Source organism: Cheilinus undulatus, linkage group 7 (assembly GCF_018320785.1).
Source record: "Cheilinus undulatus linkage group 7, ASM1832078v1, whole genome shotgun sequence".
NCBI lineage: Eukaryota > Metazoa > Chordata > Actinopteri > Labriformes > Labridae > Cheilinus > Cheilinus undulatus.
In genome coordinates, this window is record NC_054871.1 from 40380803 (window position 1) to 40407109 (window position 26307).

Genomic DNA, 26307 nt, shown 5'->3' on the forward strand with positions numbered 1-26307 from the left:
TACATATTTTTATCTTACTGACATTACTTGCAGAAATGTGTTTCCACTTTGACATTTAAGAGGGTTATTTTTGTTTTTTGGGTTTTTTTTTTGTTTTTGTTTTTATTTTGGGTGGGGTGGGGGTGGGGGTCCAAATTATATTGACCACGATTGATTTATAAAATCAGTAAAAGGGTAAAACATTCAAGGGGTTGAGTATGTTTTATAGGCACTGTATATGGTCTGCCAGATGTGTTTTGATTCATAACGTGATGTAAATGTTTAACTTACTTATAAAAGTCATACAAATCTTAGGCCTGAAAAGAAAGCTCATGCAATGACTCTATAATTGCTTTACTGAGTTACTGTTTCCTGCTTCTCACTGCTCTTTTATAAAAATGTGAATGACCTCAACAAAACAATCATTGCCACTTTAAAGTCTAATTTCTGTTGTGCATGACATAATGTCTGTGCCGTCACTGCATGTCTGCGATGTTTCTGTGAAAGTGGGAAACCTATTTCAAGAGTAGGACAGAAAAGCCTCTGAGGCTGCAGTGACTTGTCAGTGTGTAGTTCTCCTTTTGGTTCAGGTCATGTGATCTATGTTGTGGTTTGCATGAAGTTTCCCCCCCCTTCTTCTCATATTCTGCAACACTTCCTGTCCATCACATGAACACGGCAAGCCCAATCTAAACTCGTATTTCCTGAATGTATGCATTAGAAACACATGAGCGCTCTTGCTTTACATTAGACGCTTAACAGACATGTTGTAGGTGAATATAAGTGCTTTTATTTCAAATTAAAGAAAAAAATATGGATGTTTATATTATCCAAATAGAATTTATTAATTGCATTATGCTTTTCAAGTACAAAAACGATTGCCACACAATCTAAATTTCAAATCTTGGTAAGGGCATTGGTCTATATTTTTGTCAAAAATATCTTGTTACCCTGCCTACAAGCCCCACCTCACAAGTCCAGATAAACATTTTATTTCAAGAAATTACAAGCAAAATGTCTCTCTTTTCAAGACAATTGATGACTAAACTTTGCTTGTTGCATTAGGCAGTTGTTTTTACAAGCAGCTCCACCTTTATTTTTTCTACACTTATGTGGACTTGTCAGTTGAATATGGCTTATGAGATACTTTTTCTTCTGAAAATGGTGTTAAGCAGTTTTCATGGCTATTTTTACTTCCCCTTTTCACTTTCAGTATACATGTGAGCAAATAGCTGCAGTATTTTCTGCACATTAGCAGTAGAGAGGTACCCAAACTAAACAGATACTTCTGGCTAATCATTAAAGTCGTGTGATGAAGTTGTCTGAGAAGGCAAAAGTTTAAATATCACTCACAGCTCTGTGGATCAGTCACAGAGCAGGCAGGGCTGAGGGCCCTCCTCTCTTAACTTGAATGAGGAAGTTCATCGTCAAGTTAGTTGCAGCTTCCTTTTACAGCATTCAGAAGCAGAAAATGAACAAGTGAACGAAAGGAATTAAAAGTACGCACCATGAGAAGATAAAAAAAAGACAAACTAGTGGAGTCTACTTTGGTTTGCTGGGATCTGTTTGGAAAAGCTGATGCAAAACTCTTGAGCTCAGACTCTTTGGTAGGAAACAGGATGCCAAGTTATCAACCCTGGTGTCATGGTAATATTACTCGATCCAAAGCTGAGGATCTACTCTCCAAAGCTGCAAGAGATGGAAGCTTCCTGATACGGGACAGCGAGTCCATACAGGGGGCTTATGCCCTCTGTGTACTGTAAGTAGATGTGGCTTATTTCTTACCATTCAGGTGATACTTTTTCTGATTCTTCAGCACAGAAAATGACAAATGATGCTCCTTTTTTAGTATTAAAAATATAACATACACATGACACCGCTAAATGGAAGAAAACAAAATAAAACATCAAATACTTCAACATGTTTGGACACTAACTTTCATGTGGCTTTAGGATTGAGAGAGCATTCTGCTTTAAATCATCAGTGAAGCGTTTTCAATAAAGCTGCTTTAAAAAATATACCATCCCTTCCTGTACTGTAACATAAAATGCCTTTGTGTCATTTTTTTAAAATATGCTCTGCAACACAAGACTAGTTCCCCTTTATTTGCTTATTGTGCTTCCACAAAGCAACACCTCCGTCCCTCTGCAGCTCATTTCACTTTTCATGCTATGACATCTATGTAAAATAGTTCAATAAATGGACCCAATGGAAATCATGTCTCTTACCATAATATAATCAGCGTCCAATACCACTGACAGACATTTGCATTTTATCATTTCATCCACAGATACCAGAACTGTGTGTACACATACAGAATCCTGCCAAATGAGGATAAGAAGCTGTCTGTTCAGGTGGGTTTACAATTTGGCACAAGCTGATATTTTGCTCCAAAATTAGGGGTGATAAATCTACACCTTATGTTCAGATAAGATTATGTTTCTTTACTTAGAAAGAGCTATATGTTATCTTTAAATAAAGGCCATGCTTGGTTGTTATTTAGTTTGAGTTTGACCTCAGTTTCAGGCGCTTCTCAGTAATTTAGTTTCTTTGTTGCTGACATACACATTGTCACAGCTCCTGCCATGAGGGCGTTTTTGTGATAAAGTTGTGAGCACTGACAAGAGACAAACAAATGCTAAAATGTGGTAACACTTTATTTTAGTGGCCCTAATTACCTAGTAACGCTATAGTAGTAAGTAGTAATAATCTAGTCATTTTTCAAGAATAATGTGGTAATGACTAGAGAGCATTTACAGAGGAATAACTCTAGTAATAATGGATGAATTATCAAGTAATTCCTTGTAACACTGTGGTAATTGCCTAACCCTAACCCATAATCCAAACCCTGAAAATTATTCAGGAAGGACTCATTAACTTACCTGGGAAAATATAAAGAAATTAACTGCGATTTATAAAGCAAATTATATTGCAAAATCATCTTCTTATTTCTGAGAAATTGGCCGGTGAAAAATAACACAATTACCAGATAATCACCACAATATTAAGAGGGTTATGGTAAGGGGTTACAAGGGTCAGGGTTAAGATAGGTGGGTTAGGGTTAAAATATTATCTAATGATCAGAGAGTTACCACAATATTACAAGGGTTAGGGTAAGGGGGTCTGGGTTAGGGTAAAATACCACCTTATCATCAGAGAATAGCCACAATTTTATGAGGAGGGGGTATTACTTGGTAAAATTATGGCCCACTAAAATGAAGTTTTACCCAAAATGTAAATAGAAATGAAAAATGATTAGACGGATGATTAGTTGGCAGTGGAAATACCCATGATGTTTTTATTAAGTACAAAGTAGTAAAAGATGAAAGTCTAAAAGCCACTGGTTCCTGTTTGTGCCGCAATAAATCTACAGTCTGAAACAATTCAGGAGATCAGAGAACATTTATTATTGTTTATTACCTTGAACATGTGCCTGTACATTCCCACATGAATGCGCATGCTTCAGTGGTTAGAGTTATCTTGTTGAATGGTAAATGATAAATGTATTTAAGTTTGTGGAGTGCTTCTCTAGTCACTTCACAGCTTACAGCACTTGTAGAACTGCAGATCACATTAACCCGTTCACACCACATTTACATATTCACAGCAAAGGCTGCTATATAAAGTGTCCATCATTGCAAGCGAGGGGTGCACAAATGCATTGGTTTAACATTAGCATCAGCCAACATCTGCCCTTTTAACAGACATCAGCCATCAGCATATAATGTGGACATGACCCTAGATTATGTTCATCTGTTGTGTCAAATGCTGGCATTATGCACACCTACAGTGTTTATAAAAACAACCTGATAGGAACCCCACTGATTTCATAAATTAATCATTGTCAATATAATTTGGCTTTTTTACAAAAAAGTCTTGAATGTCAAAGTGAAAATGGGTTTCTTCAAAGTGATCACAATTTAAAAAAAAATGAGTGAGGTGTAATACGTGATTGCATAAAGTGACTGGCCTATTTCAGCAGAGGGCTAGCTGATTGGTTCGAGTAGTCTCTCAATTAGTGAAATGGGGATCACATGAGTGCAGTGAATGTGTCTCAAGTGATTATGGTATAAAGACACCTGTGTCTGGAAGGTCCAGTCACTGGTTAATCAGTATTTCTGGCTACCATTACACCAGGAAGACAAGAGAACACTACGAGCTTCTCAGAGAAAAGGTTATCGAAAAGTATAAGCCAGGGAATGGAAAAAATGAAATGCACTGAACATCCCCAGGATTCAGTTAAATCCATCATCAAGAAATAGAAGAAGTATGGTACATGTATAATTCTGCCTAGATCAGGCAGTCCTCACAAACTTAGTGGCCGTTTAAGAAGGAGACTAGTGAGAGAGGCCACCAAGACACCTTTGACTACTCTGAAGGAGGTACAAGCTTCAGCAGCTGAGATGGGAGAGCCTCTGCATACAACAACTGTTGGCCAGGTTTCTCACCAGTCAAAGCTTTATGGGACAATAGCAAAGAGAAAACCACTATTAAAGAAAACTCAAACTAAATCTGGACGAGAGTTCACCAAAAGGCATGTGAAATACTCCATTGTCAAGTGAAAGAAAGTTTTTTGAGCTGATGAGACCAACATGGTGCTTTTTGGCCATCAGACAAGACGGTGTGTTAAATGGACACCAAACACTATGGTGTAATATTACGAGAATAAGTCGTTATATTACAAGAGTAAAGTCGTAATATTACGAGAATCGGCACCGTGGATCTATGACTGAGTATTGTCCTGATTCTGATAATAATTTGATGCTGATATGCTAAAAGATGAAGTATTTTCTTATTTGTGAAACCGATACTAAAGTATAGCTTTACAAGACGCTCAACATTGCTCATTTTAATAGAGGCTGCTCCCCGGCAGACTTTCTTTCTTGTTATATTTTATTCTTGTAATATTATGACTTTATTCTCTTAATATTACAACTTTTTTTCTCATAATATCACGACTTTATTCTTGTAATATTACGCCTCTTTTCTCGTAATAATACGACTTTATTCTTGTAATATTATGACTTTGTTCTCATAATGTCAAAAAAAAAAAAAAAAAAAAAATCTTTTATTTTTTTTCTCTTTGTGTGGCCCTAATACTCCGTCGTAGTTTGGGATAGGGTTAAGAAGTTGACTTAGATAGAAAAATATTGACAGATTCGGACTGCGAGCTACAACACGAGTTTTCTCAAAACGAACCGTCTCTGGGGCTTGACAGAATGAATTGTTCTCTATGCGCGACCGGCGGTGGATGGAGGCGAAGGGACCGTCTACAAATTACCATACTGGAATGAAAAATATTCAATAACTCTAATACTGTACATGGTAGTGACATGAAAACGACATCACACATCAATCATGTCCACTAAAAAAAAACATTATAATACTGTAATTATAATGAGTTTTAAAATACTACATTTGGTAAAAATCTTAAATAACTCCAATATTATTGTTTTAGTGACATGAAACATCCCACATGAAACTTAAGACCTTTTTTTTTTTTTTTTTTTTTTTGCCAAAAAACATCTTGTAGTATAAAGAACAAAGTTTTATGTCACTAAGATATGTAATACTGGAGTTATTAAAGACTTAATACCTAATTTAATACATAAAAAATCATAAAAATGACAGTAAACCCTTTTATGGCAAAGAATAGGTCTTGTAGTATAAATTAGAGGACATGACTGATGTGTGATGTCATTTTCATGTCACTAAAATGTATAAAATTGGAGTTATTAAAGACTTAATACCAAATTTAATACATACAAAATCATAAAAATGACAGTTAAACCGTTTTGGAAAAATAAGTCTTGGAGTATAAAGTAGAGGACATACTTGATGTGTGATGTGAGTTTCATGTCACTAAAATGTATAATATTGGAGTTATTAAAGATGTATTACCTAATTTAGTATATAAAAAATCATAAAAATTACAGTAAACACTTTTTTTGCCAAAATAAGTCTTGTAGTATAAAGTAGAGGACATGATTGATGTGTGATGTAAGTTTCATGTCACTACCATGTACAGTATTAGAGTTATTGAATATTTTTCGTTCCCGTATGGTAATTTGTAGACGGTCCCTTCGCCTCCATCCACCACCGGTCGCGCATAGAGAACAGTTCATTCTGTCAAGCCCCAGAGACGGTTCGTTTTGAGAAAACTCGTGTTGTAGCTCGCAGTCTAGTGTAGGGGGATTGAAGAGAGGTGTTAGTTTTGTAAATGTGATGATCCTCTACTGAGTTATTAAGGCGGAAAGTCCGAATCTGTCAATATTTTTCTATCTTTACCTAAGTAAGGAGTGGGTGTAAGACTTAGGGGTTAAGGTTAAGGGATTTTAAGGTTAGGGTTAGGGGCTGAATTTAGGGGGTTAGGGTTAGAGGGTTAGGCTTTGGATAAAATACCAACTCATTATCTGAGAACTGGCTGAATATTTAGAGGAATTACTTCAGTTAATACATTATTATGAGGGAAATAGTTCCATAATATTACAGAGTTAATTCTTGGTAAAATGCCATCTTATTAAAAGGTAATTACCACCTTATTCTTGAGAAATTGATAGAAAATTACACTTATTAATATAAAAAACTGGGTAATTATGGCCCACCAAAATAAAATGTTACCCACTTTTTCTAAAAAAATTACCATTTGAAATGAAGATGCTTGAAAAATTAAACATGGACATATATTGGTGTGGTAGAAGACTCTATCACAACAGGTTTCATGTTGGAGAAAAAATTACCTGACCTGTATTTTAACTTTATGGGTTGATGCATGCCCCATCTGTCAACATGGAGGAGGTACAGTTCATGACCTGTACTGCAACCAGTTAGTTAGCGGAGCTATAAATATTTTGGCCTAACTCCCAGGGGGTCGTTGCTTCATCCATCATAATATCCAGTTTGTGGTGAAAACCTTAAAAAACTACTAAAGAGCTGATGTCATAAATGTATTTATCGTCGGCTCAGTTTCTGGGAACATAACATTGTAGCTCTATTAAAGGATGACAGAATAATGTTTCTGCTGTTTATGCTTTTCAGGCCTCAGAGGGAGTTCCTATCAGGTTCTTCTCTTTTTTGCCTGAGCTGGTGGAGGCTTACTACAGTCCCAACATGGGTCTGGTCACACACCTGCAGTACCCTGTGCAGAGAGAAGAAGATGTAGAGGAGGAGTCAGGTGAAACACCTTCAGTTTAGTTTGTTAATGACTCTGATATAAAAGCAGAATATTTGTTTGCATAATGTTTAAAATTCCCTAACATCTTATACGCCTTTGTCCTGCAGAATCAAACAATCTTCCACCACAGCTTCCACCCAGGAACTTTTCAGCCAACGATTTGAAAGAAAGTGACCAAAAGACTTCGGAGCAAGGCTGCAAATCCCTATCAGAAACCTTCCTGATGAGACTCCAGCACATGGACTTATCCCCGTATAGTCACATTTGCATATTTTGAACTAATAATACAATTTTTTTTGTTTTTTTGCTTTAGCATGTGACTTTATTGAACTGGATGGACAGAAAAGGGCTGAAGGCTGTCGTCAAAGCAGCGAGGCCTCAGCTGCTATTTAGGGGGGAAAAAAAGGCAAATTAAAAATTTCAGTCAATTTAACAACACATGCAGAGGTTTACAAAACTCCCTCCAAACAACTCACATGTGTGTGCAAGCCATAGCTGGTGGGCAGAGACTCCTTCAATTTCCATCAGGATTTAGCTTCCCACAATCATTAAAACAAGGTTATCATGATTATACGATTACACCACATGTAGTTTTGTCCAGAGGATTTGTCATGTGATAAGAGTTTCTGCGTTTATTGTAATTCTTTAGACATTAGAGTACTTCTTTTAGTTAACTAACTTTTTTGTTAATTAACTGTTATTGTTATCATGATTTAAATATATTTGTATTAATCATTTTCTAACTCATTTACTTTAATTTGTTGCTTTTTCCAAGGCAACAAATTTTGTCATTATTTGAAAAATATTGCATGTGTTGCAGATGATGTAGAGTTAGAGATTAATTATGTTCAATAATCGTACTCTCAATACCAATTAAAATAATCATGAATATTATTGCTTTTGTAGGGATATAAAGACATAAACTTAAAAAATATAATACATTTTTGACCAAAATATTAAACATTGTTGATGAAATATTTGGGGAAAAAAAACTCTGTAGACAGAATTTAAAAAAAAAAAAAAAAATGAAGAAAATGTTAAACTGTCTGAAAATATCCGAACTCTGAACTATTTTGACTTAAATTTGAAAAATGAAAATAAAGACAAAATATATAGATTTGAAAGAAATCAACAATATCTACATTAATTTGATCTTTTTTAAAATATGGTTTGAAATTATTGACAAAAGTTCTATCAATCAATCAATCTCTGTTTGTATACTGCCAAAATTCATAACCAAAATTATCTCAAGACACTTTAAAAAGAGGGTGGGTCTTGCCTGTACTGTTTGAGATACCATAATACAGACTCAACTTTAATCACCATGAGCTCAGCACTAACGTTATTTAGCATCGTTACAGTGGCAAGGAAAACCTTTCCTTTAACAGGCAGGAACCTTGAGCAGAACCAGACTCATGTTGACAGCCATATGCCGAAGATGTGCTGGGGTTAGAAAGGGGGAACGAGGTAGAGAGGGGGAAGCTGAAAGAGACACGAGAGAAACTACAAAATAACAAATGGAAGACAGACTTACAGCTGTCATAGCCAGTTTAATAACAAAGTGATGAAAATGTACTTGAAAAATGTTTGTTGAAAATTTGACTTTAAAGCCATTTGAAATGTACTGTAATGACTTATCAAACAATCAAATTCTACAGTTAAAAACTAAATTTAGACCAGCAACTAAGAAATGTTACAACATTACCAAATACCAATGAATAAATAAATATATAAATAAATAATAAATATATAAACAAAGAAACAAATCAATAATAGCAGCACTACAAAACTATGCAGCAAAAACAATTCTATTCCTGATGTTCTTAATCTGCTGCCATGCAGACTCAACCATATCCTACAGCACCACTGAGCTCCAGATTCTACCAGTTTTCCATAACAACCATGTTTAACACCATAGCTCCAGAACTGTTGGGTCTTAATCCTGCATAATTTTTTACAAAACCAACCAGCATCACTACCAAATTGTACAGCAGAGCCAAAATGCATATTACTTCATCCAGTTTCATCCATTTCATATCGTCTCTCTGTCACAGTCAGACACTGCAACAAGGCCAAATCTAAAATCATGACTAACTTCCTCAAAACAAACCATATCAAGCCAAATTCTGCATTACTTTCATATAACATGGAACAACTGCAGTCAAAGTACAATAAATATCACAGCAGATGTGTTGTGTAGTAAATGGTGTGTGCAAAGCAGTAACTGCTGCTCAGGGATGGAAACATAACTAATCACATTTACTCAGATTACTGTAATTGAGTAGTTTTTTGTGTACTTTGTCTTCTTTGAGTACATTTTGAAATCAGTAATTTCTGGTATAAAGTAAGTTTTAAACGGAGTAACTTTACTTTTACTTTTACTTGAGAACAATACTCTTTTAAAGTTTTCTCTTTTTACTCCCAGAGTGTTATTTTAGCTCCACTCTGAGTGTATTCACTTATCTGACAGTGTTTTTTTTTTTTTTTTTTTAACTCTTAATGACTCAATTGACAGTGTGTTTAGATGTGTTTAGTTGTGGTTGGATGTCACCTGTTGTACAGGGATCCCTGCTAGGGTTCTTTTGGTCATGTTTCCTGTGGATATTGTTGTGTTTGATGTTAGATACATTTGAAGCACGAGTGAAGTTATTCACTGAGTTAGAGTTTCTGTCTGTGATCTCAGGTGTTCCTAAAGAACACATAGTTATGTCTGCACTGAAAGATCAGATTTTACTGTACAACTCCTCAGCAGCTACTAGCTACTACTAGCTAGTTTTCAGTACTTTAGTAAAATTGAACTCCATACCTTTTGGTTTTACTTAAGTAGACATGTAGATCAGAAATTTGACTTTTACTTAGGTAAATTTTAACCCAAGTAACTGTACTCTTTTACTTGATGACTTGAAGATTTGTGCTGCAACAACACTGTTTTAAAGACAGTGGCTGTTGTGTGAACTGAGCCGTTGCAGCTTGAATGAGGCCCGTTGACGGTGTTCAGATTCTGTTTGTCAAGTTGCCAATGGCCGGTTTTGGAACGGATTGTGTTTCAGCAGCCAATAAGCATCTCAGACCAGAAAGGTTGTGTATGTTCATCAGTGGTTTTGGGTCACCAGTCATCAGAAGGAGCAGGGTTAGTCCCCCTTGTAGATGACAGTCTTGACACTAAGTGTTTTCTCAGCTCATTAGAGGCGATTTCAGTTCCTCTAAATGAACACACTGCTGGGGCAATAACTGTTAGGAATTGACAGATGGAATATCTCTGGCCTGAGACTCATGGCATAAATTGCTAAGGCCTCCTAGGTATTCTATTGAAGGATCCTTGGACTTCTTATCATCTGGATCCCTTTGTGTTTGCACATTTTTACAAAAGCAGAATTTTTACTTTAGCAAGTAACACTCCATTACCCTCCTCCTTATGTTGTCTGCAGCAAGTTATACACAGATACAAGACAGATATGAAAAGCCTAAAAGGAGACTAATGCACAGAGAGATGTGCTAAGGCATACATCATCTCCCCCAGTCATACCAGTGTGAGCTGATAGGCTTTCAAAATGTTGGTGAATGTCCCGTTGCAAGCATTTGAAAGTTGCAAATTTGTGGTCTGATCTGGGCTTAATGTACACTATAAATTGTGCCTAAAATGATCATGTGCTATTTTTCCAGAATACCAGAGGAGCATTTAGTGGCCATTCAGGAATACTTCATGACCTCAATCTGCTCAGATGCTGAACAAGTCCAGAATGGTTATCCTACTCTACCAGGGCTAAAGAAGCTCACAATGACAATCTGCAAGAACTTAAACAGGTACAATTACCAATCAAATGATTATACCAACTTAAGAGTGAAGAGCAGATTTAACAATGATCTTGTTTTTGTGGAGACAGTGAAATTTCCCGCATCCTGCCAGTTTTGGAGGTTTTCCATCGGGTGTTGGACCAACAGCTCTCCCCAGGGATTGGACATTTTTCTAAACATGTGGGTGGCAATCTTGATCTTTTGCAGCATTATCACATAAAAATAGGGTCTTTTTCAGCATGTATTAATTATTTCCTTTATTTTCAGATGTCTGCTGATTCAGGACAATTTGTTTCCTTTAGGCTAGAGCAACTGACAAAACTGCTCTACACTATAGAGGATAAGGTAAAACAAACACCAAACACCTTTGACCATCTTTGTTATCATACCAACACATGAAGTCAGCACAAGATGACAGAAAACTTCTCCTTTTCAGGCTAAAAGTTATGTCTTTGAGTCTGTTGGATATGATGGCGGTCACAGGAAATCTCTCATACCACCTGTTACATTTGAGGTGCTTCCCTACGTGTTTTTATATTTTACAAAGCTGAAAAAATGAATAATTTAAGTCAACTGGAAATTTTCTGTTCTTCTGAGCAATTTCTCTGTTCACTCAAAGGTCAAGCAAGATTCTCTGGGTATTTCCACCAAGATGTTCCTGAAAGTGGATGTCGAAAGTGGGAAGCTCTACTTTAAGAAGTCAAAAGATGGGCCTGAAGACAGATACTTTGTGCACAACAAAAGTATGAAATTCCATCTCTCTGTGTTGTCGTTTTTATATTTTAGCTATGCTTGATATGTTGTAGTGATGGACAGGCTGACTTGACTAAACCACTGCTCTGGAAGGACTTAGGCTGGCTATACAGGAGACAAATGTCTGAACTAATCTAAACTTTAGCTGAGTACTTAGTCAAAGCATCTTTGGCAGCAATTACAGTCTCTTGTCTTTTTAAATATGATGCAACAAGCTTTGCACACCTGGATTGGGGGGATTTTCTGCCATTCTTCTTTGCAAGCTCAGTCAGGTTGGATGGAGACCATCGGTGGACAGATACTTTTGGTTCTCCCAGAAAGATAGAGTTCAAGGCAGAGCTCTGGCTGGGCTGCTCTTGTGAATTCCCAGAATTGTCCCTAAGCCACTCCTGTGTTGTCTTGGCTGTGTACTTAGGGTCATTGTCATGTTGGAAGGTGAACTTTTAGCCCAGCTGGAGGTCCTGAGCGCTGCAGAAAAAGGTTTTCATTGAGGATGTCTCTGTATGTCACCCCAGTCAGCTTTCCCTCAACCCTGACCAATGTCCACATCCCTGCTGCTGAAAAAAAACAACCCACAGCATGATGCTGCCACCACATAGCTTCACTGTTGGGATGATATAGTGCAGATGATGAGCGGTGCCTGGTTTCTCTTGAATTAATGTTTGGAATTGAGGCCAAACAGTTCTATCTTGGTCTCATCACACCAAAGAATCTTGTTTCTCACAGTCTGAGAGTCCTTCGTGGGCGTTTTTGCATACCCTCACTGGGCTTTCCTGGTTTTGCACTTCTGTCTCGCCATTCTGCCACGAAGCCCAGATCAGTGGAAGGCTGCAGTGATTGATGGTTGTCTGCTGGAACATTGTCCCATCTCCACACAGAATCTCTGGAGCTCAGTCAGATCGGCCATCAGGTTCTTGGTCACCTCTCTTACTAAGGCAATTCTCCCCCAATTGCTCAGTTTGGCTGGGCAACCAGCTCTTAGAAGAGTCTTGGTTGTGCCAGACATGAGATTTGAGAATTATGAAGGCCACTGTGCTCTTGGGAATCTTCCATGAAGCAGATTTTTTTGTAGCCTTCCCCAGACCTGTTTCTCGCAAGAATCCTGTCACTGAGCTCTGCAGGCAGTTCCTTTGACCTTGTGATTGTTTTTTGCTCTGATATGCATTGTCCACTGTGAGACCTTTAATAGAGAGATGTGTGTCTTTCCAAATCATGTCCAAACAGGTGTAGTAACACATCAGTGAAGATCCAGAGCTTGAATACAGAAGTACAAAGCTTTAAAAATAGTTTTATTTTCTATTTCCTAAAAAGAGAACAGAAATGTAAAAAGTCTGTTTTTACATATCCCAGACCAGATGCCATCAGAGGGGCAGGAGTGCCAAATGAATTGCAGTTTGTTGCTTTTCAAAGAAAACTCAATGAAACATTTACTCTATATTTAACCTGTTGGCCACACAATAATGGGTTCAACTCTGGGTGAGAAGATGGTTTAATCGCAGGTTTCACACGAGGTTTCACTCATTGGATGCTTTGTGGTCTGCCTGCTCTCACCGACCATTCCACCAGACGTAGCTGGATCGAAAATATCAGCCATGTTTGGCATTTCCAGATTGGGGAGGCTCTGACTAAGTTGGAAGCAGTCATACACTCATAACAATACCAGACACTTTTAGATCATTTTTTTCCCCAAATATGTTTATTGATTTTTCTGTTATTATTGCAAAACATTAAACATATACTGAACAATTTGAAACCAAAACCAAAAACACACATGAGGACTAGTACAAACATATATACTCACATACATGCATGTGCTAAACTTGCATGCTTCATTTGAATGTTACAGCTTATGTTTCCTATAGCTTCCCAAAGTTCTTCTATTGTTAAAGGACTATTCAGTCTCATCTGCTCTTTTCTTTGGGCCTTAAAACAGGGCCTAAAATCGTCTAATATGTTACCACCCTTAGGTATTTGAATGCTTCTGCTCATAGGGCCAAAACAACAAAGCCAGATTTGATTTGTGCTTATCAGCAAAAGTTGGCCTGTTTACATGCAAAACCAAGATGGTTTCAGTGGTTAATATCAAACCAACTGTACATCATTACTGTTGTTGTGATCACATTAGCATGTTTAACTTTCTGTAATGCATAATGCTGCTCTGCTCAACTGAAAACTCATCTAGCTTGGTACCAAGCTCCTTACTTGTCTATTTTTCATAAAGTAGGTTACAGTTTACCACTGTGAGTTCTTGCCCAGAAAGGCCTCTCATCTGGCTCTGCGTTTCCTGTCCCCTTTCTGTCTATTGATGTAGATCTCTCTAAAGACTCTTCTCTCAGATTTTTCTTTATACATGTGGTTTTCATGGGGGTTGAGACCCAGTACAGAGGGGGTGGTTCCAGGATACCAGAACTAACTTTTAAGCACTGTTGGCCTAACTCAATGAAACTCCAGGTTAGGTTGGTTCCCATTTGATAACCCTGTTAAAGTGTCGTCTCTTGTTGCCCACGTCTTTTGTGTGGATGTGTTGTTGGGGCAAATAGGGTGTGTGTAGCAGGGTAGGTAGTGCTGATGTTGTTACTATCCAGGAAATTGCATAAGCCTGAGTCTCTGAAGGTGGCAATGCTATTTGGACTGCATTCCCAATGAGGGTCAAGTAGTAGGTTATGTGATTGGTCTCTGGGCATGCAGGTGTAATTGAGGTTAGGAATTCAGAGCGCTTATTCTTTTCATTTTAAAGATTATTTTTGGGCTTTTTTTGCCTTTATTGGACAGGACAGCTGAAAAGAGACTGAGAGAGAGGGGGGACATGGCCCAAACATGCGCTAGGACCGGGAATCCATCCCATGACCAGTGCGTTGAGGACTATATTCTCAGTAAATGGGCGCCTCTACTAACTAGCTAAAGCTATGCCCCTCTTTTTCTTTTCATTAGGGCATAGATATCTTGTGTTTAAACTCAAATATTTAAAGAGATTTGTTGCTTACTGATGCCAGAACAGTATTACACTGTCTTGACATCTTTAACATGACTAAAAGAATAGAGAAAAGACACGATATCTGCATGCTTAGATGCTTTGTGACAGATTTATGATAGAGCCCTTATATCAGCTCAGTTTACTTGAAACCACAAGTGAAGTAATACTAGAGAAAAGTAGTGGGTAATATCCACGCCTTTTACCAAAGAAATAAGAAGCAGCCCTGGGCTGAGCCATACCATGTAATAGAAAAGAGGAATTAGTTCAACATGAGCAAATGCCAGTTTTTAAACTGTATTAACTTTTCAGTCCTGCAGTTGGTGAAATCCCAGAAAATGCACGCCAAACTCGCCGTCGCAGTGGAGACAGAAAAGGAGAAGATTTTGCGAAAAGAGTTTGTGTTTGAAAACACAAAGGTAAAAAACAACAACCAGCATTTTCTTTATTTGATACAAGCCCCTTGTAGCCTGTGTTAAAACCAGAGTTTCCACTAGACTTTCCACTAGACCAAGTGCTGGACATTTACTTTAGACAGCCATGTGACCAGTAACCTGCATTCAACAACAACCAAATATATAAAAACAGAAACACTGTGATAAAGCTTTATGTTTGTGCCAAAGCAGGACTGAGGAGAGAAACTGAATAATTGTTACCCAGTAATTACAGCCTGCTTATTTACACATATTACTCATGACTAGACATGGAAACTACTGCAAAAAGGCATGGTTTTATTTGTCTTTGTGTATGATATTTAAACAAACATAATGAAAATTGTGAGCTGTTCCTTACACACATGCAGCCAGTTGCACAATACACAACTACCTTAAACACATAAACAACAACAACTCTGTTAGCCTAGCACATTAGCTGCTACCATAACTTAGCAGCCAAATACCAAAACTAGACACCACCTAAAACTCTGCCTAAAAATAAAATCATGAGTCTTCCGATCAGTTGTCCAACATTGGTCCTTATAAACTGATGATCTCAACTGTAACCTCCAAAACAGTCAAATCCAACCATTGTGGTAGCCCCGAAGAAAGACAAAAGCAACCACTGTGGGTAGTTCAGTGCAGTCCTCCTCTCATCGATGGCTCTTCCCACACTGCTGCTGCTGGTTAGCCAAGATGCCCAACTTCAGGGAAAAAAGATGGTGCCATTGGCCTAAATGACCCACACCTGTGTTACGTAGAAGTCAGAATTATTCATCCCAACTTTTAAATCAGTTTAAATAGCACAGATAAACTACATAACATAACCTAAAAATCAAAATGTTTGTTTGCAAGCATGTTTCACATTCTAATGTGGCTAAGAAAATATGTCATCTGGTGCTTTTCTTAAGCACTTTTCTTATTGTTGAATGTGTCCAACCAGAAAAGAGAGGGATTTTGCCAACTTCTTCAACAGATGAAGAACAAACACTCTGAAAAGCCAGAGCCAGACATGATCACAGTGTTTGTTGGCACGTGGAACATGGGTAAGACTATTTTCACCCTTAATGTTGAAATTTTAATCAATAAAGTAACAACGACATTAAAGACTGCTTCATAAACCTGCAGGTAATGCCGGCACCCCCCACAACATCAGCTCCTGGTTTCAGTGTAAGGGCCAGGGAAAGACACGAGACGACACGGCAGATCACATCCCGCATGATTTTTATGTCATCGGGACTCAGGAGGATCCTCTGAGTGAGAGGGAGTGGTCGGATACAGTGAAAAGCGTTCTGAGAAACATCACCAACATCAGCTTTAAACAGGTAAGGAACTCTGATAAAGAATAATACGAAGACAAATATACCTGCAGAGCAGTACTGAATGTATCATCTCCTAACATCCAGGTGGCGATCCATACTCTATGGAACATTCGGATCATCGTCCTGGCCAGACCTGAGCATGAAAACAGGATCTCACATGTCTTTTCAGACAGTGTGAAGACAGGGATCGCCAACACTCTGGGTAGGCTCTTTCTCTTTAGCACAACATTAGCTGTACAACCACAAGCTAAAGTGATCAATATGGGGGTTGTTTTGTAGGAAACAAGGGGGCAGTGGGCGTTTCCTTCATGTTCAACGGGACATCGTTTGGCTTTGTCAACAGTCACCTCACCTCTGGGAGTGAGAAGAAGCTCAGGTAAGGAGCAGAACGCCATGTTTGACAGTATAGGCTATGTACATGGGCACCAATCTTTCCCAACTAAAGTTCCCCATGATGTAAGCAGAGAAAGCTAGATCTACCAACCTGATTAGAAAACAGCTACAACAAATTTTTACTTTTCAAATGATAAAGTTTCCTTTTACCCACATAGTAAGAGTAGAGTAAAGAGTTAAATTCTAAACCCTACTCCTGTGTAAGGTTTACATTTATCATTCATGTGATACCCTACGATATGATACGATACGGGGCAATATAGTTGAGTCAGTAGGTTTCATCAGACCAGAGAATCCTGTTTCTCACACTTTGCAGGCAGTTCCTTTGACTTCATGTCTTGGTTTTTGCTCTGAAATGCATTGTCGGCTGTGAGGCCTTCTATAAAGAGGCGTGTACCTTTCCAAATCAATCCGATCAATTTAATTTTCTACAGGTGGACTCCAATCAGGGTGTAGAAACATTTCAGCAATGATCCAGATAAATGGAAGGGCATCTTAACTAAATTTGACGTGTTGAAAAGGGTCTTAATACTTATGTCAAAGTGATATTTCAATTTTTTCCTTTTCAATACATTTTCAAAAATGTCTTAAATAGTGTTTTGACTTTGTCATGACAGGGTACTGAGTGTAGATAGAGGAGAAAAAAAATAATTTAATTGAGCGTATTATCAGACTGCAGTATAACAAAATTGAAAAAAGAGAAGGGAGTCTGAATACTTTCTGAATGCACTGAATATCGGAGACCTTACACTAACAGTAATTGGTTTTTTTTTTACATACTTAGGCCTTGTGTACTTTTATTTTGTCAATTATCGGACAAGAGGTCTGGACCTTCTCATATATTTTTCGGTGATCATTATTCTTTATTTCAGTTTACAGTTAGTTACTGTAAACTGAAAACTGTAAACTGTAAACGTATTATTATTATTATTATTATTATTATTATTATTATACTTAACAAACAGTAATAATAGAGTCAAAGATAAGGCAGAAAGATTTCTTGTTCGCAGGCCTGGAAAGGCTAATCTGGAGAACTGGGAGATTTCCTGGTGGACTGGGCTGGTTTCAGGGCTGGGAGAGCCGGAGTACAGTGGCTTAAAACCAGCTGGACTCATGAGGGATGGGCAGAAGAGCTCATTGTATGAGTTGCGTTTCCCCTTCTCTCTCTCTCTCTCTCTCTCTCTCTCTCTCTCTCTCTCTCTCTCTCTCTCTCTCTCTGCACTTTGTCAGGAAGAGCCTTCTGTGTTCGTCTGACTGGAAACATTACCGTTTGGTCCTGTTTGTATTTTTTAAATGGTCAATCCCTCAGCAATGGTCTGAGCCATGAAACTCCATGAGTCTCATTCTGGCCCTGCTTGTCAGTCATGCAAATAAAGATGATCTACCAGTAAAATTTTGTGGGATAATTGGGTGTGCAAGCGTAGTATACAGCAATCTTTGAGCATGAAAAATGCAATTCTATTAATCAACCAGAATGATATTAATGAAGATTTATTTAAGAGACATATGTAAAATATAATAAATAGAAAATAGCATATTAAAGATTCATATTGATGTATAAAGTAGTTCTGGCATTGCTTTTAATTTTTATTTTAGTTTATTGATCTGCCATCCCTGCAATGAAATAAAAGAACAATATAAAGATAAAAAGCTATGCTATTTCAGAAATGTTCATTTGGATTTGCAATAAAGGATATTTTCTGTATTTGCAGACGAAATCAGAACTACATGAGCATCCTGCGGTTCCTGAATCTTGGAGATAAGAAACTCAATCCTTTTGATATCACACATCGGTTCACTCACCTCTTCTGGCTCGGTGATTTGAATTACCGTGTTGAATTCCCGTCGACAGTAAGTTTTAAGAACACAGTTAGCTACTCTATATCTATAGTAGTGAACGAAAAGCTCCTGTTGTTATAAATATCTCTAATAATAATTATTCAGATTCCTAATGTATCATCTGTGTCTGCTTCTTAATCTTGGTGCTTAGGTTCTTAGATCTTCCCCTCTGATTAGAGATCTTTCAGCGTAAATCAGTGATTGGTGAACAAAGAGCTGGTTTTCAGGTGTCTGAGCTCTCTGCTGCTGACATTTACGCCATTTCCCTCCACAGGAAGCTGAGTACATTGTGACAAAGATCAAACAGCAGCAGTACCAGGAGCTGCTCAGTAAAGATCAGCTCAGCATGGAGATGAACGATGGGAAGGTCTTCTTACATTTTGGTAAATGACGTGCAGCAAAGTCTGACCTTATGTCTCCTGTGACTCTTTTCTGTTGATTTCATGCTGCATACAAACATCAAGAATGACAAAAAATCTACAGTTAAGTTTATTTACATTTTGTGACTATTGTAGACGAAGAGGAAATCACATTTGCCCCCACATATCGCTTTGAAAGGGACACACGAGAGAAGTATGCCTACACAAAGGCCAAAGCCACAGGGGTAAGCTCATGATAAAGCTTTTTGACTTGTTATGAAATAGACAGAGGTTGAAGCTGATGTCTGAGGTTGATTTCTGTATTTTAAAGCATGAAACCACTGCTGTAGGGCAGGTGTTAGCAGAACTGATTAACAGCCTGCAGCCAAACCACACTTTTTTTTTTTTTTTCCATTTTCCACTAGAGACTCTAAATGAGTTACACATTTGACTGCTTTGTTCGGAGAGGCACCAAAACTGGCAAAGACTCAAAGTTTGTCACAAGAGCTTCAAGCGTTTTCCTTCCTGTAGGAGCAGGGGCAGTGAAGGAAACTAGAGCATCAAGCTTGGATCTTTACTGTAACTGAACATGTTTTACACTTCAAGTCTTTAATATAAAAAGGCCCTTCAAAACTACACTATATGGACAAAAAACTATTTGGCCACACCTGTTAATTATTCAGTTCAGGTGTTTCAATCAGACTTGTTACCACAGGTGTATAACTTCAAGCACCTAGCCATGCAGTATCCATTTGCCACCTTTGCAATAAGATGGTTCATAAAATGTCCTTCCTACTGGATATTCCAAATTCAACTGGAAGGGATATTGTTAGAAAGTGGAAGCGTTTAGGAACAACAGCAACTTAGCCACGAAGAAAAAGACCACCTAAAATCACAGAGCTGTGTCAACAGTACTTATTTAATAAATGAGCTGAATCTAAATAATTACCATCTTCTGAATGACCAAGACCTCCAGGCTGTTTCTCAAAGTCCTGTGTATTAACTGTAACTAAATTCCATTTATTAACTGTTTTAACTCGGCAGACAAAATACAATTTGCCCTCGTGGTGTGATCGTGTCTTGCGGAAGTCCTACCCTCTGGTTCATGTGGTCTGCCAAGCTTACGGTGAGTAATTCACATCATCACTAGGCCTGGGCAATAGATCAATTTCATCAGGGAATTATATTTACAGAAAATCCAGACATTGAAAAGTGAACATCTAGGTTTTTGCTTGCACTTTCTCTATTGTTGCCCTCTGGCTTCTTCTGGTTCAGTCTTGGAGGACTGATTTGGAATGCAGCCTCAGAATGAGAAACGTTTGACTGATTTGCACACTAGCTCAGTGGGTAAACAAGTTTAATGTAATTGCAAAAAATAATAATAATAATAATGAAGCCAAGTAACACCTGGTTTACAGGAAAAAAGCTCGTCCTTCATGAAAACATTCTTACACAGTAACCGTAGCTTAGGCAGCTAATGTAGCTATGTCAGCTAAAGATAGGCTACATAAGCTATGTAAACTATATACCTATATTATCTACATGGCTAGGTTAGTTATAAAGCTAAGTTTGCTCAAGCTCACGTTGCTAAAGCTCATGTTGCAAAAAGCTGATTTCGCTATTGGTAGCAGATACCACATATAGCTTACATATACATATAGCTACATATAGCTTTGCTACAAAGCTATATAGCTAAAGCTAACATCAGAAAGCAGTTATGTATCTGTATTATCAACATAGCTAAGTTAGCTTAAGCTACGTTTGCTCAAGCTCACGTTGCTAAAGCTGATTTAGCTATAGGTCACAGATGTAGCTACAAAGCTACATTGTATAAGCTCGTAAAGTTGCTATGTGAGCTGTGTATCTATATTATCTACAAAGCTAAGTTAGCCTAAGCTACGTTTGCTTAAGTTCATGTTGCTAAAGCTGATTTTACAGATGTAGCTACAAAGCTACATTGTATAAGCTCACAAAGCAGCTATGTAAGCTATGTAGTTACAAATGGCTACATAATTAATGTATCTAGCTTATGTTAATTACATAGCTGGCATAGCTATGTTAGCTTTAGCTAAATCTAACCAGGTCCTGCCTAAAACTTCACTAATTTGTCTGTACAGCTGATATATTGGAAATCTTCATATCTGCTTATAGCGATAAACTGCTGATGATGTTGTGCATCTTTAATAGGGGATTTCCCTTATGGCAGCATTTGGTTAAAAAGCACACCGCGCTTTTTTACAAATGCAAGTCAGGTTTCTTATTACAAATCTGACTTGTAAAACTTTTCATGATGGCCTCACTGTTTTTTAAGAGAACTTGCTTTAGTTCACAAAAATAACCACAAAGGCGTCATTTAGTCATTTCTCAATATTTTGGCTGGAGATTTTTTGACACAGTGGAAGTTAAGAAAGTCAAAACATTTCAACCTCAGCAGCAAATTTTGACGGTCCTTTCACATTTCTGTCATTGAGTCCCCAGACTAAACAAAAGTGTATCTTTGGTTCTCAGTCATCCAGGTCATGATTAACCGAAAGGGGCAACTGCACTTGTTAAGTCTGACTGGGGCCAGGCTGAGAAATGCACCACCACCACTCAAATACCAGTAATCTGGGTAGTCACCTAAACCTTAACCAGTCTAGTTGCCCCTTTGTGGTGAGGTTGTGGATATTGTCTGGATTTTATGTAGCACATTAACAGAGAAACACTTTACATTGCAGGGTGCACTAATGACATCATGACAAGCGACCACTCACCGGTATTTGCCTCATTTGAAGTCGGAGTTGCCTCACAGTTTGTCTCCAAGCAAGGTAAGATCAGCTTTTGTAACTGTTATTCCTTTTATACAAGGGTTTGATGTTTTCATTGTAAACAACCCTTTCAGATTTAAACGGCGCATCTCAGGGTGGGATCCAGATGATGAACTGTGTGGCAACTTTGGCGACAAAATCAAAGACCAAGTTCTTCATCGAGTACCACTCCAGCTGCCTAGAGAGTAAGTTTTATAATCATTTTTACTGTCATCATAATGAATTCTGCTTTAAAATAGTTTTTGATTATAAAACGGCATATGCATCTTCATCTGAACAGAAACAGTGAAGACTATGGAGGGAGACAACACCGAGGATGAAGATGGGTCAATAAAAGTTTGGTTTGGCAACCAAGTCCAGGTAAAATCAGGAAGGACTTTTGTTGTGAAAGGCATTTTTTGACAGACTCTCATCCTTTGTCATCTTTTTAACTTCATCTAGCTCACACCAATCATCTCAGACCCAGAGTACCTTCTGGACCAGCACATCCTCATCTGTGTGAAGTCGACAGACAGCGACGAGTCGTACGGTAATAAACAAACCAACAGTATGATACAGATGGATTATATAGAGCATGGCTTACAGTGTGCCGGTCTTTTATTCCCTACAGGAGAGGGCTGTATTGCTTTGAAAGCTGCTCAGTTCTGCTACACAGAGTTTCAGATCACGCTGACTCATCATGGGGAGAAGACGGGAACTCTGATGGGTGGCATCCAGTTACATACTTCTGAGGGCAAACCCACAGAGAAGCTATACGGTGAGTCTGGAAAGAAGCTCAGAACCTAGGCCTAAATGTTAATTCTACTCATAGACTATATAAAGTGCCTATAGAAAATCTTCACCCCATTAGATGTTTTACCCTTTTACTGATTTTATAACTCAGTGATGGTCCAATTAATTTGACTTTTTTGACTAAAAAAATTACAAAAAACATCAACAGCTTTTTACAAAGTAATTTCAATAAATAAAAAATATGTAATGTAAAAAAGTGAGTGCATAAATATTCATCCACTCCAAGTCACCTTTGGCTGCAATCTGTGTAGAAAGGTCTCAGTCATCAGTCTCCCTGCACATCTGGACACTGCAGTTTACTCCATTCTTCTTTGCAAAGAAGGGTGAACAGCTCTTTTCAAGTCCAGCCACAAATTCTCTATTGGATTGAGGTCTGGGCTTTGACTCAGCCACTCCAGCACATTCACCTTGTTGTCTTTAAACCATTTCTGTTTAGCTTTTGTGGTGTGCCTTGGGTCATTGTCTTGCTGGAAAATAAATCTTCTCTCAGGCCGTAGTTCTCTTGTAGACCAAATAAGATTGTCCTCCAGGATTTTCCTATATTTTGCCATATTCATTTACCCTCTACTTTTACAAGTCTTCCAGGGCCAGCTGCTGAGAAACATCCCCACAGCATGATGCTGCCACCACTGTGCCTGGTGTATTTGTGGTGATGTGCAGTGTTTGGTGTTTGCCAAACATAGCTTCACAGAGTAGGAGTAGTCATAGGAGTCTTGGTGATCTCTCTCACTAGTCTCCTTCTTGCACCGTCACTCAGTTTGTGAGGACAGCCTGATCTAGGCAGATTTACACATGTGCCATATTCCTACCACTTCCTGATGATGGATTAAACTGAGCTCTGGAGGATGTTCGGTGCCTTGGAAATGTTTTTGTATCCATTCCCTGGAGTTCAGTAAAGTTAAACTTTTCATTAACATTTTCTATGAGATGGTTGGAGTGTTCTTTTGTCTTCATCGTGTAATGGTAGCCAGGAAAACAGACTAACAAGTAATGACAATCAATAAAATCAATAAAAAAGGTAAAACATCCCATGGTGGTAAAAATGAATAGATCAAGACTCTTTTTGTACCAAGCTGTGAACGCGTTTAATTCAGTCATGTAAAGGTGACATCTGTGCACAAACCTCATTTCTAGGTTCTCATCCAAAATCTTACATTTATTCCTTTCAGATTTCATCAAAGTTGAAAGAGATGACACTGTTGCCTCAAAAGGCAAAGGCAGTGACTTAAACAAGTAAGGCATCTCTTCACTGGTGGTCACTGTAAAATGTCTCAAATGTCTCTTTCAGGTGTCCTAATGATTGTTTTCTTTCTGATAGGTCCTCTGTCACCCAGGCACATGATATATCCAACCCCAGCTACATGGGAGTGTCGTTCCAAAGGGGTAATGTGATCGATAAAGGCTGGAGTTACAGCATGCCGCCGAAGAATCATCCTCTTGTTAGTCAAGGGAGTAAAGAACCGAAGAAAGCTGGTCATGATGCAGGCACACACAGCCCCACAGCAAAATTCATGTAAGCGACTGTTTCTGGTTTAATGATATTCATTCATACCTGGAAGAAAACATCATTAACATTTAATTTAATTTGAAAAAAAGTGGAACAATCATTCTGGCTGATCTGTTATTTTCTAGGGGTGACGGGGAACAGAAGTCAGAGATGTTTGACAATCCGTTATATGGATCAATGGGAAAATCACATTCTCGGGTCAAGGACCATCAGCAGAAGGATCAGTTCTTACTTCCTGATGCCTTCTTAGCAAGCTCCAAACCAGCAGAAGGAGACCCTGATCGTCCCCCAGTGCCCACTCCTCGTAACCGCTCCTTCACCTGCTCTGAGACCAAACCTCAGCCTCCAACCCCGGTCAACCCACAACTCTCGCTGTATAAGAAACCAGTGATGCCGTCCCGATCAGAAGGCGGAACTGGGCCAAACCGACCTCCAGTACCCTTAAAGTCTCGTCCAGGTGTGCCAGAGCCCCAAATCACGAAACCCAGAGACTACAGAGACAGCTCCGAACTCCCGAGCAAACTCAGACCACCAGCAAGACCAGCCCAGCCACAGCCGCAAAAAGACAGTAAGGACAGGTCTGTTTCTCTAACATCGAGATCATAAAAACACATACAGACGTTCATGTTTTTTCTCTTTCAGTGTATGCTGAAGTCCCCAAGATGGGCCGATCTGTGAAATAAGAAGCTGCAGCACTGACTTCACAGCATCCTGCTCCGTTTTGTGGAAGCAAAAACATAAAAAACAAGCTCAAACCTTTTTAAAGTGTAACATAGGAGATGAAATACATTTGCTTAAACAAAATACTTACATCTGCATTCACCATTTAGCTTGCAGGAATTGAAAAACAGGTCTTCAAACATGAAAATCATAATGCTAAGCTAAGTGCATCATGGCTGTGGCTTTACTGATCTTATTCTAAGGACACTGATCATTTTAATTCAACATATACAGAACAACAAAGATATTTGATGATATAGAAGCATACTTTCCAAAATGATGCATTTGTTTAGAAGTTCTATAAATAATGTGATATACTGAGATGTAATTTCTGCAGTGCTTGCAAATTTTAAACAGCTTATGAATATAATCCTGTTACAATTCATGTAGCTTGAAACACTTTATAGTAGCTAATGGATGTTTACCACACAGTGTTACCTTGCACAGATATGTTTGCCTTGAAGATGTGTAATAAATGCTCAAATATAAATAAAGATCTGCCCTTATTTAGATTTTCCTCATAACCTCTTGTGATTAAGTTTCCTTCCTGAGACCTGAGCTCATTTTTTCATGCATTTTTAGTTTCCTCCACTTATTTAGGATCAGTAGGACCTGATAAGTTTAGAAAGCTCAGCTCAATTTTTAAATCAAATTTACCCCTAAACTTTCAATAAAACCCTCCAAAACATTCTAACATAATCCCCAAATTTTTGTGAAATACTTTAACATTTCCAACATATTCCCAAGAATATTCAAACTAATTCCCTAAAAATGTCATGTTATAGAAAAGTATCAGTCCTGTGGGGTTAAACTCTGTTTTAAACTGCAGTCCAACCATACCAGCGTGAAAATGTTGTAGTTCTTTGCTTCCATCTGCTGTCGTCTAATTGAACTGCATGCAGAGTGAGAACGTCATCCCCCCAGGAGAGGTTTGTGATTTTCCAATCCTATCAATACTTTTCCCTATTAAATGTTAATACATTACAAGGTTACTTTCTGATTGACTTAGACCTTTGCATAGACTTTTGTTCTACTAAAATAAAACACGTTTAAAGGGGAACATTTATAGGGACAAAAGCCTTAAAAATTAGGACTCAAGAATCATATGTGATAGCATACCTTTGGATTTTATTCTCTGGTTTGCTCACTAATAAAACCCTTTGAAATTTAAACTGTAAAACATCACAGAAGTTAATTTAATTCTATGGCTTAATTCAGTGGGGTTATGCAGAACCAGGAACAGGTGTTTCAAATATTCACTTGTTGAAATGTGATGTTAATTAAAGATTAAAGCCAAAGCAGGAGTGCTGTTTGCATCCAACAGTTTAGAATTGTAAAATCAATGGTAGTTGGGCTAATATTTTAATTCATTTTGTATTTTGATGTATTATTTTTGCCTCAAAATGTCTTCAAGGCTCTGCGTAAAACTGTAAAGCACCTTGAATTGCTTTTTGTTTGAAAG

General features: G+C 38.0%; 1 protein-coding gene across 3 annotated transcripts; it reads left to right on the plus strand.

Annotated features, from left to right (window-relative positions):
- Positions 1-1422: 1422 nt before the first annotated feature.
- On the plus strand, positions 1423-25355 carry inpp5d (inositol polyphosphate-5-phosphatase D). 3 transcript variants are annotated; one of them, XM_041791593.1, is made up of 27 exons: positions 1423-1738; positions 2270-2333; positions 7018-7153; positions 7261-7405; positions 10817-10957; positions 11038-11128; positions 11216-11293; positions 11385-11462; positions 11568-11691; positions 14985-15091; positions 16050-16152; positions 16235-16431; positions 16513-16630; positions 16708-16804; positions 18534-18672; positions 18935-19043; positions 19176-19264; positions 20064-20145; positions 21737-21826; positions 21901-22011; positions 22107-22186; positions 22268-22355; positions 22437-22583; positions 23788-23851; positions 23937-24131; positions 24251-24693; positions 24768-25355. In XM_041791593.1, the coding sequence occupies exons 1-27, from the start codon at positions 1599-1601 to the stop codon at positions 24806-24808; spliced, it is 3297 nt and encodes a 1098-aa protein (XP_041647527.1). In that variant the 5' UTR covers positions 1423-1598; the 3' UTR covers positions 24809-25355. The 3 variants fall into 3 exon arrangements, with proteins under 3 accessions (XP_041647527.1, XP_041647528.1, XP_041647529.1); XM_041791594.1 differs by lacking the exon at positions 2270-2333 and having other exon boundaries at positions 1603-1738; XM_041791595.1 differs by lacking the exons at positions 1423-1738; positions 2270-2333; positions 7018-7153; positions 7261-7405 and adding an exon at positions 7419-7559.
- Positions 25356-26307: the final 952 nt, after the last annotated feature.

What these genes read in the sequence shown, in the direction of transcription:
- inpp5d (XM_041791593.1), top strand. Translation starts at nt 1,599, where the DNA reads ATGCCAAGTTATCAACCCTGGTGTCATGGTAATATTACTCGATCCAAA. An exon ending in GTGTTGAATTCCCGTCGACA is followed by an intron (nt 18,673 to 18,934) that starts GTAAGTTTTAAG and finishes TTCCCTCCACAG; the next exon opens with GAAGCTGAGTACATTGTGAC. An exon ending in GCCACAGCCGCAAAAAGACA is followed by an intron (nt 24,694 to 24,767) that starts GTAAGGACAGGT and finishes TTTCTCTTTCAG; the next exon opens with TGTATGCTGAAGTCCCCAAG.